Below are 16,715 nucleotides of genomic sequence, written 5' to 3' on the forward strand. Positions count from 1 at the left end.
GCGGCCGGGCCCACTCCCGCCACAGCTTCTCCCGCGGCCCGCCCCGCTCTCCGGTCCCCCGGCGCAGCGCGGTCCGGCGCTCTTCCCCGCCCCGCGGAACCCGCTCCGCCGCACAAAGGTTCCGCCGGCTCTGCCGCGGGGAACCCGGTCTCACAGAACGATTAATGTCGGACAAGACCTCCTGGACCAAGTCCAACCATCAACCCAACACCACCATGTCCGCTAAACCATGTCCCGAAGTGCCACATCTACACGTTCTTTGAACACCTCCAGGGATGGTGACTCCACCACTGCCCTGGGCAGCCTGTCCCAGTGCCTGACCACTCCTTCCATAGAGAAATTTTTCCTGATATCCAACTTAAACCTCCCCTGACACAACTCGAGGGCATTTCCTCTCGTCCTATCACAGTCACTTGGGAGGAGAAACCAACACCCACCTCCCTGCACCCTCCTTTCAGGCTCATGTAGAGAGCAATGAGGTCTCCCCTCAGCCTCCTCCTCTCCAGACAGAACAACCCCAGTTCCCTCAGCCGCTCCTCATCAGACTGGTGCTCCAGACCCCTCACCAGCCTCGCTGCCCCTCCCCAGATGCGCTCCAGCAACTCAACATCCTTCTTGTACTGAGGGGCCCAAAACTGCACCCAGTATTTGAGGTGCGGCCTCACCAGCGGCAGTCTCCCCATGTTCCCCGCCAACACCCGCCGTGCCGGGGAGCTCGCTGAGGCTGCCTGCCGCACGCCAGGGAAGGCGGCCAGGTGCCAGGGCCCTGGCACACTGCTTTGGCTAACACCACTATGGAGCGTGGTAGCAAATGTCGGGGTTCCTGCGGGTGCGTGAGGTGTCCCTCTTTGGTGAGGCGGCCACGAATTTTGGCTGATCCCTGTCAGACAGCGATGAAAATAGGAAACGCAACCAAAACGAGCCTCACAAAGGAGAAGTGGCCTTTCCTCGTTCATGATTTGACTTTTGCAGCCCTGTACTTTCAGGATAGCGGCTACAGAGTGGGGAGGTGGAAAAATCCTAATGTGTCCTTTGCAAGATCTGCAGCCAGGCACCAGGGCTGTACAGAGCTGCGTCAGTCCAGCCCATCACAGAAACCCCTTCGGCGTCTGCTCACCAGTTAGTATAAATATTGAGGCAAAACCTCTGCAATTTAGAGCCCCCGAATCCACTTGGGTCTGTTGACAGACCCCCATGAACCCTGACAGCTAGGTGGGTGACAGAATGGAAATGCTCTGCCATTCCCAGCCATGAGCTGCTGCGATGCCCTTAGATCCCCCATTTCCCCTCTCCATCTCCCCGCTGCCAAAGCAACCCCTGTGCCGTTTGAGGCGCACGCTGCTCTGCCGGCGGGTGGGCTCTGCGGGAGCAAAGCAGGACTGGCCTGGCCACGGCAGGACCTGGCAGCTCCTCGGCAGCTGTTGGACACCCTGAGGTGCTGATGGTCTATCGCAATATTTGTATAAACTACCACGACTAGCCCAGGGGCATGAGCAATCGGCCAACCTGGCCTTGAATACTTCCAATGATGGGCCCATCCACAGCTTCTCTGGGCAACCTGTGCCAGTGCCTCACCACCCTCACGGTACAATATTTCTTTCTTATGTCCAATCTAAACCTACCCTCTTTCAGTTTAAAACCATCACCCCTTGTCCTGTCACAGGACATTTGCAGATGCATTCCAGTTGCTGACCAGCAAAATCTGAACTGGAATCTAAAGTCTGCAGGAAGATGAGGCAATTCTGGCACTTTGCTTAAACAACTCTAATACAGAGATGTGCCTCCAAATACCCTTGCAAAACCAAGAAGGTGTCATTCCTTTAGTTCTGCAGACAGAGGCCTGGCTGGTGAAGTCCTCTGGTGGGGACAAGATGACTTTGCCAATTAATGGTCCAGCTCACACAAAAACACTTTGTTAAAGGAATTGCATTTTTATTCCTAGAACCAGTCACTGTGGAACCGTTAGGGACAGCCTGAAAGAAGCACCTCTCCTGAGACTAACACATTTTTCTTCAGAAATTCTCGTTTTGGGGACATCTCTTTGTGGACTCGGGAAGGCAGAAGCAGGCACGTGTTTTGTAAAGTCTGGGGGTTGGTTTTGTTTGAGGGGCAGGCTGTCAGAAAGGGGCGTACAGTCACCTTTGCTGAAGGTGAGCAGCCCCTGCCATCTCCCCACCACAGCAAAGACCAAACCAGCCAGAGTCTCCTGCGGGTGGAAACCCAAACGGGCAGATGTTTTCCTGTCCCGAGTGCCGCCCGAGAGCGAATGAGGAGGCAGGAGCAGTCTGAAGGAACCGGGCAGAGTGTCTGTGCTCTGCCCCAACCTGAGGGACACGTACGTTCAGAGAAGCACCTCAGATCCACCCTGGAGCCCTCAGATATAAAGCAAACCCAGTGACAAGGAGTTTCCCTACTTTCTGTACTTAGCTGCCTAATTTTGGCAGCTAGCCCTGCCAGGCACAGAATACCAAACGGATGAGGTTTGCCTGCTTTCTGCTTGTGACACAGCTGAGTTAACCCCACATTTCTGTTTACCTCAACCCCGTCGCCTGGGGCAGTTTCGAGGTTGCACCGCTGCCTTTGCAAAGCTCGCACTGGAACAGGCACAGAGCCGTTGTTTCATTCATCGTGCGGAGCGATGGAATGGGGAACTGCCTGCCGCGTCACAGCTTGGTCCACGCACTGCTCGTGGTCCCTGTGGCTTGGGGCTGCGCCGAAGTCAGAGTCTGGCCCCAGCCCTGCCTTTCTCCTCTTTTTAAAGGCTGTAAAAATCAACTGCTGTTAGTTTGCTGCTCCTCTGCTTCCTCTTTTGCCTCTTTGCAAAAGGAGAAAGCGCCTCATGTCTTGGCGTGAACTCCTTCCCCCCTGGCTGGTGATCGTAGGGGGTCTGACGGGCATTCATGCTCCTTTGCATCTCCACTAAGGACGTGCCCATCGCCCCTCTCAGGACTAAGGTAAGGGCATCTGCTCGTCCGAGGGGCGGCCAAGCCGGGGGTCAAGGGGGGCAATAAGCAGAGAACCTTCTCCTTGTCTGTGGGGCTGCTTCTTAAGGAGAACCTGCCTGTTCCTTTGTGCAAGCCGGGCGTTTAAACTAAAACCCGGTGTGTTTTGTTGCTTTTTACATTCATTGCACTACTGACTGAGTCAGTAGCCCGAAACAACAAACTGAGGAGGGGACTAGAACAATACTGCGAGGATGGGCTTGAATCCTTCAATATGTGGTAGCTTTTCAAACCAGAAACAAGCCAACCCCTTTGGCTGCTCAGGGAAAAGGAGGCTGGATATCATCCAGCAGAGATGCTCAGTGCAGGCTCCCCAGGAGCTCCCCAGAGCGGCAAGGCACCAGTGGTGTCAGTGGAGAGAAAGAACTGGGTCCCTCTTGGAAGTTGGTAGCAATTTGGCCCTGAACTGCTGCTTCTGTCTTTAAAAAAAAAAGAATTACCTTCCATGCCTGTACCTCTTCTGTCCTCTCTTGATTTTAACCAAAGAGCCAATCTGCTCTACGGAGCAAGGTCAGACCTGCCCAGCGACCGGGGGGTTAATGCCCATCTGCTCTGCCTCTTGATGCTCGAGGCTGAGGTGAGATCAGGGGCACGCTAAGGTTCACTGGAACAAAAGTGGGTTAACCTGCATGTTTAGAGATACTACCGCTCCTCCACACTCCTCTCAGAAACAAAATTTGATTTTACAAGAACCCCTATTGCTCCACGCTCTGCCCTTCCCTGGTGTTGAGCGGTGGCAGAAACGTGTTGACCCCTTCTCCTCCCTTGTGCTCCCAGCAGCACCCTCTCATTTTGTGAAGGAGGAAAAAAAAAAATCCAGGTTTCCCCACCAACACCATTCATTTCTTCCTCAGCCAACATGTCCCTGCGAGAAATATGAGCTGTCACTGGTGTGGGAGGATGCCAGCAGGCTCAGGCAGGCAGCTCCATCCTCCTTCCGCATTTCTGCTCTAGCTCCCGTCCCACCAGCTCCTGGCCCGTCTGGTGCAGCTGGGGAGCTCCCAGCAAGGCAGCAGGCAGCCAGCTTCACTCAGAGGCTGCAGCCAGGCTCTGTCTTGTGCTGAAACCCTTCTGACAGCGTTAACATCACCTCTCAGGAGGTTTCTCCTCCCACTCAGTCACAGCTGCAACTATTTCTGTGCAGGATACAGCTTAGACCATGCACTACCACCTACCTCCCAGCTCTCATGAGGTTCTTTCCCATCTGCGTAGGACACGTCCCACTTTGGGGTCATGTAATATGGGGGAGAGGAGGAGACCTTAGGCTAGCACCAGGGCTATTTTGAGTGTGGGGACATCCAAAAGAGGCGCAGGCTCAGACAGCAGCAAACAGACCATAGTCTGGGCTGCAAAGAGACTGAGAACGCCCTCGGCCTCACAACTAGGCAACAGGAGAACCATCAGTGGACAAGGCATTGAGAAATCTTGCGTTCTCTGCTGCTGTTTCTGCCAAGACATCATCCCAGTCTCCTCAGGGCTGCCGCGTTGGACAGTGTATGGGCCGGTTGGCGCCAGCACTGCAGCTCCCACAGGTCTGGCGTGCAACAAGGCAAACCCAGCCCGCGTCACACCATTTCTGCAGTGGGACATCAAACAGATGCAGTGGTCTCAGGTTCCTCAGAAGCAGGAACAAGCCAGAACTCTCCGATTCTCGCACAAAACCCTTATCTCTTTTAGCAAACCAATCCAGCAGCAGCTTGAGTCCCCGAATCAGCTGAGAGCCTGTATAGTGCCGTCTCCTGCTGCTTTAGAACCTGTTTCTCCTGAGCGCCAGAGGCTTCAGCTCTCAGTGGAAGCCCTCTTCCTGATTTCAGGACCAGCTACAGAGCACGCCACTGTAGGTCTGATATTTCTAGGTGTTTCTCCACTGCTGCTGCTCCTCATGTATATTCAGAAATGCAGATGGTTCCCTGCAAATCTACATCATCCTCTGGCTTGAATGTAAAATCTAACTCCAAAACTGCAGGAGCCACCCAGAATACCTACATAATGCTCGGTAACCGTACGATAACAAAGCAGCACATGCTCAGTGGTGTTTATCTAGAATGTTTCTGGGGTTTTCCAGTATGGCATTGTTCTGGATGCTGGCCCATCCCACACCATCCTCTTCATCTACCAGTGGACTACCACCAATGCAAGCAAGACCGGGGTGATCAGGGAGTGCAGGTCCTGTCCCGAGCAAGGTAAGGTGCCTGGTTCGTGCTCGGTGGTCTGTGGGACTGGTATGGGATGGATGGAAACCTAGAGATCTGTGCATGGACAATGGCTGCAGTTTCCTCAGCGCCTGTATCATCTAGCTGCACACTGAAACAGTGGTGAGCACGAAGCACAGGCTGCTTATTTTCAGCAGGGGTCTCCTCAGCACAGGCAGATTTAGCCTTCAGAGATGGAAGGCAGAGCACTTGGCAGTAGCAGGTGACAGGTTTTTTAGTCCTGCTTTGGGCAGGGAAGCACAGAGGGGCTGGAGCTGGTCCTAACATCCACATGGATCAGTGGCAGAGCCAAGGTTGCTGAGCTTCTCACCCAGGTGAGACAGGGAACAGCAACGGAGACAAATCTGGCTGCAGGGTGGCTCCTGGTATCTTCTGCCCCCTCCACGTACTCTGCTCAGTGAGTCCTGTAGCTCCAGGACAGAGGTGCAAAGATTCCAACTCCCTGTCCAGGGTTTGACAGCACAAGCATGTTTGTCACAGCACAAGCACTTTGGTTTCAGGTGTCACGTTTTGGAGAATATTGGGGTCTTTCTCACTAGTTTGAATCCATCTGGCCCCATCGAAGCCAGCTGAAAGGGTTTCATGCATTAACGCTTGGGGTTTTCCTTCCCTATCTCTCAATCTTGCTCTGATGTTGAAGCCCAGTTATAGCAGGATGCTGGGAAACCCTGAACTCTCAGTAGCAGGGTGCTGTGGGAGGGCAGCTGCACAACAAGCAGGGTTTGTGCCTTTGCATCCCATAAGCAATACAAACCACATAAGAAGATGCAATAAGGGCCCCCTGAAACCTCGTATGCATCCCTTGGCTGCTGCCATGCTCACTGGCTGGGGTAAAAGCAGATGGTAGCTCAGCGCAGCAGCTTCTCAGCAGCAGCAGCAAGAGGTCCAGGCAAGTCTCTCTCCCACACGCGAGCAGTCGTCCTCTGTCTGCACGGCAGCGTGGTCACAGCCTTTGGCCGCAGGGAAGCGGCAGCTCGGCCCTGTACAGGGCCCAGGGGGGCAAAGCACGTGGTGAGAGTGTCACGCAGCCAGGAAGACCAGTGGCCCAGAGGATGAGGAACTGAGGCTTTCTGGGTCGTAGTTCAAAACCAGCATGTGAGACCCCATTGAATCTTGCTGGAAAGATGTGTCAAGGCTTGCAGACAGCTTCCTCCCACACCGCACCAGCTTCCTCTACAGCAGAGGTGTCTTGCTTGCAGGCATGGGGCTCGGAAGCCACCTCCACCAACACAAGAGGAAGTGGCTGGAGAAGAGAGGTGACACATCAGCCTCAGCTCTATCGGCATGCCAGTATGTCCTTCTGCTTACCTTTTACGGCGGCGAAAGTCACATTTCTTCCTCTGTGGGCTGAGACAGCCTCAGCTGTTGCAGCAGTCTTGTGGCTGATAGATGGTCATTTACAAGACGCTTCAGAAGCGGGGCTTGGGTTCTCTTTGCGTGATCTGGGGTTTACAGGCTCGTGCTGTTTTTCTCCCTGTACCATATTTCAGCAGGACGGCTACCTGGAGGGACTTCGTCATTCTGCCCACAACAGGTCCTGTCTTTAACCATGCCCTAGGACAGCAACCTCCTGGGTAACAGCTCTCACACTTCCTCCACATCTTTCCATAGAAAATTTAATTCTTTCCCCTGGTCCTCAGGTCCGGGAGTCTCCAACTATGCATATTCTCCTCAGAAAGTAGGGAAGAGCTTGGAGCTATGTTTGAACTGGGCCTGGAAAGAGATCCCAGCAGAGCAGCACAGCCAAACCCCGATCTACTTGGGAGCAACTGCCAGCATGAGGCAGCTGAAGTGAGTGAACGTTGCAAATCCACCCCCAGAAATCAGCACACGTCACGTGGATCATTCTGTAAACACATCTCACCTTGTCTGCTCTGCAGTGTTTCCTCCCTAATCTGCTAGTCAGGTAAACCTTCTTCAGGCCCTGACATACCCGAGGGGAGCACAGCACGGCTGTCCCCCAAGCAGCCATCGGGATGACAGTCATTTGACTGCTCCCCCTCTGTGTAAACTCTGCTTCACAATTAGCGCATGGGAAAACATCTGTTGGTCTGGAAGCTGAAGTGTTTTCAATTTATGGGTGTGCAGGGACGGGTCTTGTCAGCAGGCTGGGAGCAGTGGTGGGAAGATCCACCTTATCCTACAGTTGTGTGGACCCTGTTCTCAGTCAGCTCTTTACTGGGACCTTTAACTCCTTTTAGTCACTGGGGAAAAGTGAAGTCTGGAGGGGGCCAGGTCAGCGGGGCAAGGCCACAGGATCTTTTAGTGGCAGAGGGTGCTAAACTCCTGAATTTGGGAATGGTGGCACAACTGCTCAAATCATGCCTCTGCTGCTCTTACCCTCAGTGTTGTGTGAGAGGAGAGGGAAGTAGCAGCAGGAGTGGGATTGTCATTGCGTCTTTGTGCTACTACCTAAAGTGGGGAGCACAGCAGCTGTGTCCCCACTGCAGGCTGCTCCTGGTAGGGCCCTGTAACAACAAATGTGCTTTCTTTTTCTTTTCTGTTTAGCCTCACCCATCCCACCCTCTCTGACGGTCTCCTTGCAGCCCTGACTGTGGCCCTGAAGTCATCCCCCTTTGACTTTCAGGGGGCACAAATCCTGTCCAGTCCAGATGAGGAAGCATTCAACTGGGTTGCAGTTAACTATGTCCTGGAGAACTTCTTCAAGGTAAAGGATAATCCTGCCTGAGAACTGAGCTGAGCAACTCCCATTAACAAACAGCCACAGAAACACGCGGAGGGATCATTAAAGCCCTGCACTTTAAACAATGCTTAAGCACAACTTCCACTGCCTTTCAGAGGAGATGGCTTATATCCAACACCAGCTGGCTGAGGGACATAATATGAGATGGTTAAAACTGCACTGAAGGACTAATACAGCCTTTCATGGGCACATTCATGCAGTTGCCCTAAGAGATGTGAGGCTTTCTGGACAGCACATCCAGGATGGCCACGCAGATAGGTAGCCTGGCCCTGGGGTGTCCACAAGAAGTCCGCTGCCCCGAGTTGCTGCAGCTATCGCTCAGCACCACTGTCAAACAGGCATTGCTGCTATGTCTGTGGGGTGCTGTGGAATTGCCACTGGAGTCCAGCTGTCCCACAGGACATCCTGTGGAGGGTGGACAGAGAAGCAGAGTCGTCTGCTGCCAAAGCAAAAGCCCAAGAAGTTGAGATGCTAGTGAGAGTACAGCTGGGGGTCCCCAGCGTAGGCGCCTGGTCTGCATTCAGAAGGCGCTCACTTAACAAAGAGAATACATTTAAGTTTCCTTTCTCAACCCATGGCTTCTCAAGCCAAAGGGTCTCAAGAACTTAAAAAGCAAAAGAAGGGTGGATTAGACTGAGTTATTGCCCATCAGGGAAGTGAAAGGCAGTTCTGATAACCAGCAGCAAGCATGCTCTGCTTAGGGAATTGCTAGCCCTGCTGCCAGCAACGCAGTTTTCCCCAGCCAGGGACAGATGCTTACATCACAAACCTTCCAGCCTGTACTGCAAACTTCAGCACTGCCAAAATCAGTTCTGAAAGACTGCAGGAGATGAAACCACAGAGTCCTTCTGACAGGAGGATCACTTTAGCATCAAGGCAGCACCTGAAGCCCATATCTGCCCACCTGGAACCCTCCTTCCCATTCCCACCCCCACCACCATCCCCTCCTCTCTCCCCTGCTCCTGCCTGCCAAGACCATTGCCTTGAACAGCCACACATGCTGGTGAGCCCTCTTTGCTCTTGCTGGCTGTGGGGAGCTCCCTGCGCAGATAGCAGTGCTTGTACAACAGCTCCTCTGTTCCCTCCAAAGCCACTGGTTCAGCATCCTGTGCTGTGAGAAGGAGGGAGGAAAAAAAAAAAAAAAAGTTGGCTGCACTGTAGCAGACAGTTGCTTTCTCTCTCTGTGCACTCATGCTTGCATCTGACCATGACCCAGATGCAGAAGTCTTAAGAATCATAGAATCACAGAATGGTTTGGGTTCGAAGGGACCTTGAAAGGTCATCCAGTCCAACCCCCCTGCCAGGAGCAGGGACATCCCCAACCAGATCAGGTTGCTCAGAGCCCTGGCCAACCTGGCCTTGAATGAACTGACCTCTCTGATTCTTTTTGGGTCAGTATGACTGGCGAGGACAGTTGGTCCCCTGCAGGAAGGGGATGGCAGGAGTCCTGTCCGTGGGAGAAACCTCAACCCAGCTCACTTCCAAGGTGGAAGAGAACCAGGCACCAAGAGAGGGAGTGAGGCTGCAGCTGTACGGGCAGACGCACAACGTCTACACTCACCGCTGCCCCTGCCACGGCACGGCCCAGCTCCGCAGCAGGCTGCTCTCCAGGCTCATCCAAGTGAGTATCTGCCAGCAGACTCCTGGATACAATCCCTCTGAATGACAGCGGCACAAGGTGTGGCTGCTAATGGGCAAAATGACACTGTCTTTAACAGAGGGCATCTGCATACACCTAAGAAAGCCCAGTCCATTTGTAAGACATACTCTATGCCCAAATCAATGCTCTCCAAGCAGACGCCCACTCAAGAGTTTTACTTGCAGGCTCTATTTGGCTCCTCACTTAATAGATACGAGGACAAAATTGCTCTCCAGAGGTGCTAAGATCACCTTCAGGGTGGAGGGAAGCAGACTTCCCTTGTCTTCTCTGAACTCCACAGAAGGGGAACCTAAACAGCAGCACCCAGGAACCAACTGGGACCATCCATTGGGGTATTTGTGTCCTTTGCGGGCTTTAACCCTGAAGCAGTCTTTAAAAGAGCAGTATTTCATGTTGAAAACATGCAGGTGTTTTGGTTCTTCCAAACTTTGTTTCACCTGAAGGGGAGGTGGCAGGATCTGATGCAAACTCCAGAATTATTTTAGTCTCTGACAAAACTGAATTTTCCAGAAATAAACTACTCCCTGCCCATCGACTTGCCTCCCTATGAACCAAACCCCTCTTATTTGAAACCTGAATGTCCCACATGGAGACCCACTTCACCAAGCTATACGGGGGAACTCCTAGAGATAAGAAACACGGATTCTTGAGGGGCTGAGCCATGCAGAAGGCAGACCAGAGCAGCCTCTTCTTGCAACTAGAAAGAGTACAAGATTCACTGGGATTGTATTACTGGTGCAAGGGAGAACAGGGGGGCTGGGACTCCTCAGCCTCCTGCAGCAGGTCCAGGCCTCACAGCTTGCCCTGAACTCTGCAGGAGCTGCAGCCTCACAGTTGATGACCTGAGATAAGGTTCAGCAAACCTTTTGCTGCCTGCATGCTCAATTACAACATCGTGGTGCCAGAGAAGAACTGTTCCTCACTGTGTTCCATTTTGTCTTCTTTTGTGAAGCCCTAGGATGCCAACTTCCTCTCTTCTGCCTCTGTTTTATTCCACCTCTCCAGGACCAGAGAAGTGCTAAAACCGTCTCTAATCCCTGCTGGCCCCTCGCCTACTCCCGGGAAATGCAGTGGCAGTCAGTGCGTGCTGGGCCCTGTGCTGTCAGCGATGACACATTGGACACCCCTGGCCCTGAGGAGGTCTTCAACATCACCGGCTCCAGCAATGCCAGCGCCTGTGTGACACTTGTGCAAAGCCTGCTCAACTCTTCCTCTTCCTGCAGCTTCTTCCAGCATTCCCTTGGCAGCGTTTTCAAGCCCCTCCAGACCAGGTTTCTGGTGGGTTCTCATTTACACTGGGGTAGGCAACTGGTATGAAGAACCCATGAAATGGGACCAGTTTGGTCATTAATAGAGTGGGAACAGCCATGCTGTGCCCTCTGCTAGCCAAGAGAGCCAGTGCTCTGGCTAATGCTGTGCACATGCCCTCCTGCCCTCTCCCCCTCACTGACACAAAGCTGTTCAGGCATGGACCACAGCTTTCCACCAAGGACTGCAGTAGGGCTTTCTTCATCTATGTCTCAGCAACATCTGCTTGTGAGACAAACTTTGGGCTCCACAGAGCCATAAAGGAGCTCACATGAGCCAGCAAGGATGGGGCAATCAGGAGTCGTGTTTTGAGCAGATCTTCCCAAACAAAGTCTGTAGTGAAGCTGAAGATCCTCTGCCACTCCCTTAGCAAATCCCTGGGCCTGCTCCACAAGCATGCTTATATCTGAGACTCTGAATCTAGCATTCAAAGTCATTGGTTGCTAAGCCAAGACCAACTCAAAATCCTAGGACAAACATTTTAGAGGTAGGAATTACAGAAATTTCCTCAGCTCCCTGCTCCTGAGAGCCTCCCATGGACATGGTGCTGAGGAAGATAAGGCCCTGCCTACTTATCCAGGCAGGGCCAGGAAGGCTGCTGCACGCAAGCGAGCAGTCCCGTTTCCATCTCCAGACAGCGACAGACATGCTTGTTCTCCCTGCACCCCTCAGAGGCCCCGTAACCACCAACACAGGCGCACGGAAAGGGCATCCCAGCAACGCACCCCACAGCTACTGCCACCTTCCTGGAGGCACCGTGTGCACAGATGCCGAGCACAGTCCAACCTGACGATTATTTCTGCGGCTTTTGTAGGTGATTTCTGATGCCATGGACTTCATGAGAGAAACTGCATCCTCTCCTGACTTGAGCGAGGCAGTCACCAGGCTCTGTGAAATGTCCATCAAAGAGGTAAGCGTGGAATAACTCAGTGTGCAGGGGCAGTGGCAGCAAGGAACAGCCTGTTGTAAAAGCCCACGGGGCTCAGATTGCCAGGGCCATAACCTACTGGCTCCCCCAGGGAAAAACTTGGATTTGCCTGGTTTTTGGTTTTGGTGTGGTTGAGGTTATTTTTTGTTTTGGTTTGTTTTTTTGTGTGTGTGTGTTTTTTTTGTTTTTTGTTTGTTTTGGAGTTTTGTTTTGTTTCTTTGGAGTTTTTTTTTACTTTGAGGAAACAGACTCCACTTGTTTTCCTTCTTCTGAAATCCCAGCTGGTAACACCTGGACTTAATTAAATGAAAAGCCACAAGTACCTTTTACTGCATATTAAGGAGTAAACAAGGAGGCTGTCTACTCCTGTACATCACCTTGGTCTTCCTGTTACCCTCCTCTCCTTAAGAACACATCCGCTCAGACTCCACGGGCTTTCCCACTTCACCTGGGCCCACGGAGACCGAGCCATGAGGGAACCAAGTTCTCTTCCTCAGTTGTTGGCTTATTCGCACCTACACTGACCAGGCATCCACAGTAACATTCAAATTAGCCAATTCCTACAGGGTTTGCTAATGAGGTAGCAAAGCCCATAAGCAGTTCCCTAAAGCTTTCTTTTCTAGATAGAGGAGAGATCTTGTTAGTGCTCCTACGGAGAGAAAGGCTGCAGCAGTAGCTCAGCCTAATTACAGAGCAGAGAATCACACCAAGCAGTTCACAGACCTGGCTGCCAGTCCTGCTGCTCTTGGAACCGCCTGGTCCTTAATAAGATGGGAACAAAGGCACTAAGAGGTGACACTGGTTCCCAGACCACAGCCCAGAGAGTGCAGGAAATACAGCTTCAGCCTGCAGAGGACACAAACCCCTCCTCCAGCCCCACAGCAGGAGAGGAGAGGTTACAGCAGCCCTGAAATTCAGCTACTGACTGTTTACTACTTTTATCTTTTGTCTCCATCTTCTTTTGGAAATGACACCAGCTGGTGAAAAAGTCCCCCAAAAGCCTGGATACGCTTGCTGATTACTGTCTTACGTCTGCCTTCATTTTTCATCTCAGTACTAAGGGATACAGCTTTGACTTTGACGGGTCTCTTTGGACTGCATTCCAGAAGCAGGTCAGTGACCTACAGCGTGGCATTTCCAGTTACAAGGGAGAGCTGGTTTCAGTAAAGCCAGCCTGTCTCCATTCCTGCAAGCCCTAACCAGCTAGGTGTCTCCAGCAAGATGATTTTGCAAAATAAATTCACAATTTCAATAAGCAAGAAAACCAGTGTCAGAAAGCTAGAGATTACCCTGGTCCCCACTGAAATGCAGATGTCAAAACCTCCGCTGAAGCAGTACCGTCTTTAAGAGCCCATGCCCAGTCAGAAAGGAGGTACGGCCCATCACCACTTAATGCTAAGGACAAACCACTGATAATATTTCCCAAAAGATGCTGCCCTACCTCTTTGCAATCACCTCACTAGTGAGGGCTTTTATCTGGCTTATAAGGTCTGAAACTGGTTCAGGGTCTGGAGCCCCTAAGGAAAGGGGGAATTGATTCAATTCCTCCTCTTCACAAAAGAAAAGAAAGCCTGTTCTCAGACCCCTTCTCAACTCACCAGCGAAGGCACGATCCCACTGAGCAGGGCCACATCAGCATTCAGTCAGGCGGATGGCGATCATCAGACCAAGGCAACGTAACAAGGCAGGTCCAAGGTGCTTCCAGGGAGCCCACTCTGGAAAGCCAGAGACAAGCTGCCCACAACATAGGTCTGAGGTTCAACCAGGCAACAGGGCCAGAGACAGAACGACCCCCACTCAACAAAGACCCAAGGTCCATCTGGGAAAACCAGTCAGTGAGCAGCAGACAGAGCAGCACACACCTACAGCACAGCTCAGGAAAGGGGCAGCTGCCCAAGCCAGAGCTTTAATGGAGCTCCCAGGCCCATGGGCAGCGGGGTGGGTGGAAGCCCCAGGTGAGGTTAGTCAGGGAAATTAAGGCCTTGGAGTGCACTGGGGGAACTGAGGGTGGGAGACCTCCTCATTTCAAGCCTAATCCTTGGATCAGTCTCAGATAAAGTATACAAGGCCTTGGTCTGTGCACAGAAACACAGCTGGGGTCCACGCTGTCTGTCTCTCTTCTGACCTCTCCTCCTTTTTATTTCAATAGATAGGTGATGCATCGTCTGCCTGGACGCTTGGGTACCTGCTGAGTCTGACCAACACCATCCCCCAGGACAGCCCGAGCTTCCTCAAGGGGATTGAACCAGGGGTCTGGTCCTTGCTCCTCATCCTCTTTGTCGTGCTGCTCACTGGCTCCTTCATGCGCATCACGTACCGAGTGATGGTCAAGGAAAGCAGCTTCAGTAACAGGAACAGCAGTGTTTTTGATGACAACTGACAGCTATTCCGGGACTCAATACTCCTGCCAGGGGACAGTCACAGCGTACATACAGCAGTCACACAGGTGTAAGTCACTGGACGACGCGAGTGATTTTCCTGCAGGACTCCCAGAGCCTCAGTGCCTTATTTCAACTTGCCAGCACTTGCACTACTGTGCACTGAGATGAGGAATCCTGCTCCGCAGGAAGCCCGTGATTCCTGGTGGATGGCAAGCCATGCGTTCTCCAGATGAGAGCAGCCTGCACAGACCTTGCTTGGGCTGCAGCTGAGATTACTCACGCCAGCCTAATGAAACCATGCCTCCGAGCAGGCGGGCCCTGAGCTACTGTAAAGGTAATGTTCAATAACCCTGTCTGATCAGGAGAGGCGCTATCTGAAAAAAAGCGCTCTGTCCTGTTCTGTGCCCACAAGAGAGACGATACCTGCAGTGTCGCCACTAGTGAAGACCGGAACAGCGTTAAAACCGAATCAGAATGTAGCAACCACCTTGCTGGCATGTTCTAGGGAAGAGTGCAGGTATGTTCTGCCTGCTACTGCTGATCTGCCTGCTCTTCCACCTCAGTGACAGTGTCCACGCAGCCCTTCCAGCAGATGCTCCTGCTGCCGAGAATCCTTCAAAACCAATGGGTTTTGGTCTTGGTCTCTACAAAATGTGCAGGGCACCAAAGGAGAAACAAAAGGCACAGACGTGCAGCTGAGTTCCTGCCTCTCAGCTGAGTCATGGCAACGCAGGGTTAAAACTGCCAATTTAAACTCTTTAACCAGGACCTAAATGAACACGTTGCATTTCACATCTACCAAAACCAGGTGCACGCTGTGCTGCAGTTCACCAGCGCATTCCTTTGCACGGAATTGCTCGTCTTGCTGACTGTGATAGTGAAGTATCTCCTCTAACATTGTCCTTCAGAGAACACCGGCCCCGGGAACAGCAGCTTTCCTAATGCCAGCCCAATGGCTTTCACACTAGACTGTGACCAGAGTTACTGTATAATCCAATACTCGGGATTCCTCTGGGACTTGGCAGTCATTCCAGCTCCTCTGGTCTAGTCTGGTCTGCTCGTTTGAAAGATGAGGTGCTGTCCAAATTCCTTGTGTTATTGTGAAGAAAAGGGATGGACTCTGACTAAAGCACTGAGAGTTCACTTCGTGGATTGCTTTAGAGACTTGAACACACAGGCGGTTAAAAGCCTGAGGGACAAATGTCTCTTACTCATTTCAGACCACTTTAAACAGAAATTCAAATGCTCACAGATGCAGTGATGTGCCTTGCAGGATTTTTAAAGCTACCATGGCACTCAAATCCTTTCAAATCTGATTATTAATCCCTTGTGCTCCCAACTCATATATAGGACACCTCACACACCCCCTCCCCCCCCATAACATTGGATTATTCATAAATTTTCAGGCCAATTAATGAAGGTTTGGAACCTGTCAGTCAAGTTCGGAGGGGTGTGGAAACAGATTTAAACAAGCTTCATATTCATTTCTTTGAGTTGCACGTTAGATATTTTTAATTGTATCATGTTATTAAAGATGTTTTAATAGACTGTCTGTGTTATTCCTGGCAAGAGATCAAAGCGGGGGCTTTATGGTGAACACAGAGTGTTTCAGTGAGGAGGATGGGGGATGCTGATTTTGCCTCTGTTTACTCAAGAGCTGTTAGGCTGCGTACTTTCGGGGTACACAATGAGAACCCCTGAAGGCACTTTCTTCCCAGTGGCAGGACGGCAGAAAATGACTGCAGATAACTTGGCTGCTGGTATTTAGTTGATGAGAGACATGTCTACATCTTTGATGTGTTCTCTGCTCAAACCATCTGAAGAAGGTGGGAGGGATTCAGACAAGCCTGCATAGAAAGAAAAAAAAAAAAAAAAGAGGTTATGAGGGAGTCAGCGATATTGGGGAAATTCCTGAGACTTCATTCCTCCCACATCTGGAAATGCAATCATTAAGCACAGCCCTGGCTCTGTCAGCACACAGGAGAACTGTTGGGTTCCTGGCGGAGATTCGCAGCCTGCCCAAGAAGAATCCTACCACTGAGGAAATGGAAACGAGCCAGTGAGATGCCAGGAACGCCAGGACTCCAGGTGTTCTGGCCTGCTCAGTCATTACATCTTGATTTTGAGAACTCGATCACAGAGTCCAAGAGAAAGGACATTGACTGGAACTTCTCCAAGCTCTTCTTTAGAAGCTTGGGGATTTCTATGCAGAAAATAAATTAACAATTAGACAAGAAGCTCAGCATGTCCTCCTGGCACTTTACTTTTGCCTCACACATGCCACTGAGCTGTACTGAGTGATGGCACCTACAGATGGCCTAACCTGCCCCGTATTAAATCCATGGCACCTGAGCCACCATTTGACATCAAATCACCACTCTGCGACGTGAAGAAAATCTGTGATGCAAAGACAACCCACAACCACTTGATTTAGAGCAGATCCTAAACTCTTGAGCTAAAAGCTGTTGTTCTTATCGTTTTGATGGCTAAAGTTCTTCCCTTGGTGGTCCACACACTGC

At 51.7% G+C, this 16,715-nt stretch overlaps 1 protein-coding gene across 1 annotated transcript; it reads left to right on the top strand.

Annotated features, from left to right (window-relative positions):
• Positions 1-2,839: 2,839 nt before the first annotated feature.
• On the top strand, positions 2,840-15,561 carry LOC147598268 (ectonucleoside triphosphate diphosphohydrolase 2-like). The gene is given in 10 exon segments (XM_086764004.1): positions 2,840-2,899; positions 2,901-2,954; positions 5,068-5,185; positions 6,856-7,006; positions 7,724-7,883; positions 9,316-9,540; positions 10,585-10,857; positions 11,702-11,797; positions 12,793-12,927; positions 13,965-15,561. Coding segments are annotated over 10 exon segments (1,503 nt in total). The 3' UTR covers positions 14,196-15,561.
• The last annotated feature ends 1,154 nt before the right edge of the window (positions 15,562-16,715 follow it).

Source organism: Chlamydotis macqueenii, chromosome 20, assembly GCF_036417535.1.
Source record: "Chlamydotis macqueenii isolate bChlMac1 chromosome 20, bChlMac1.mat, whole genome shotgun sequence".
Lineage (NCBI taxonomy): Eukaryota > Metazoa > Chordata > Aves > Otidiformes > Otididae > Chlamydotis > Chlamydotis macqueenii.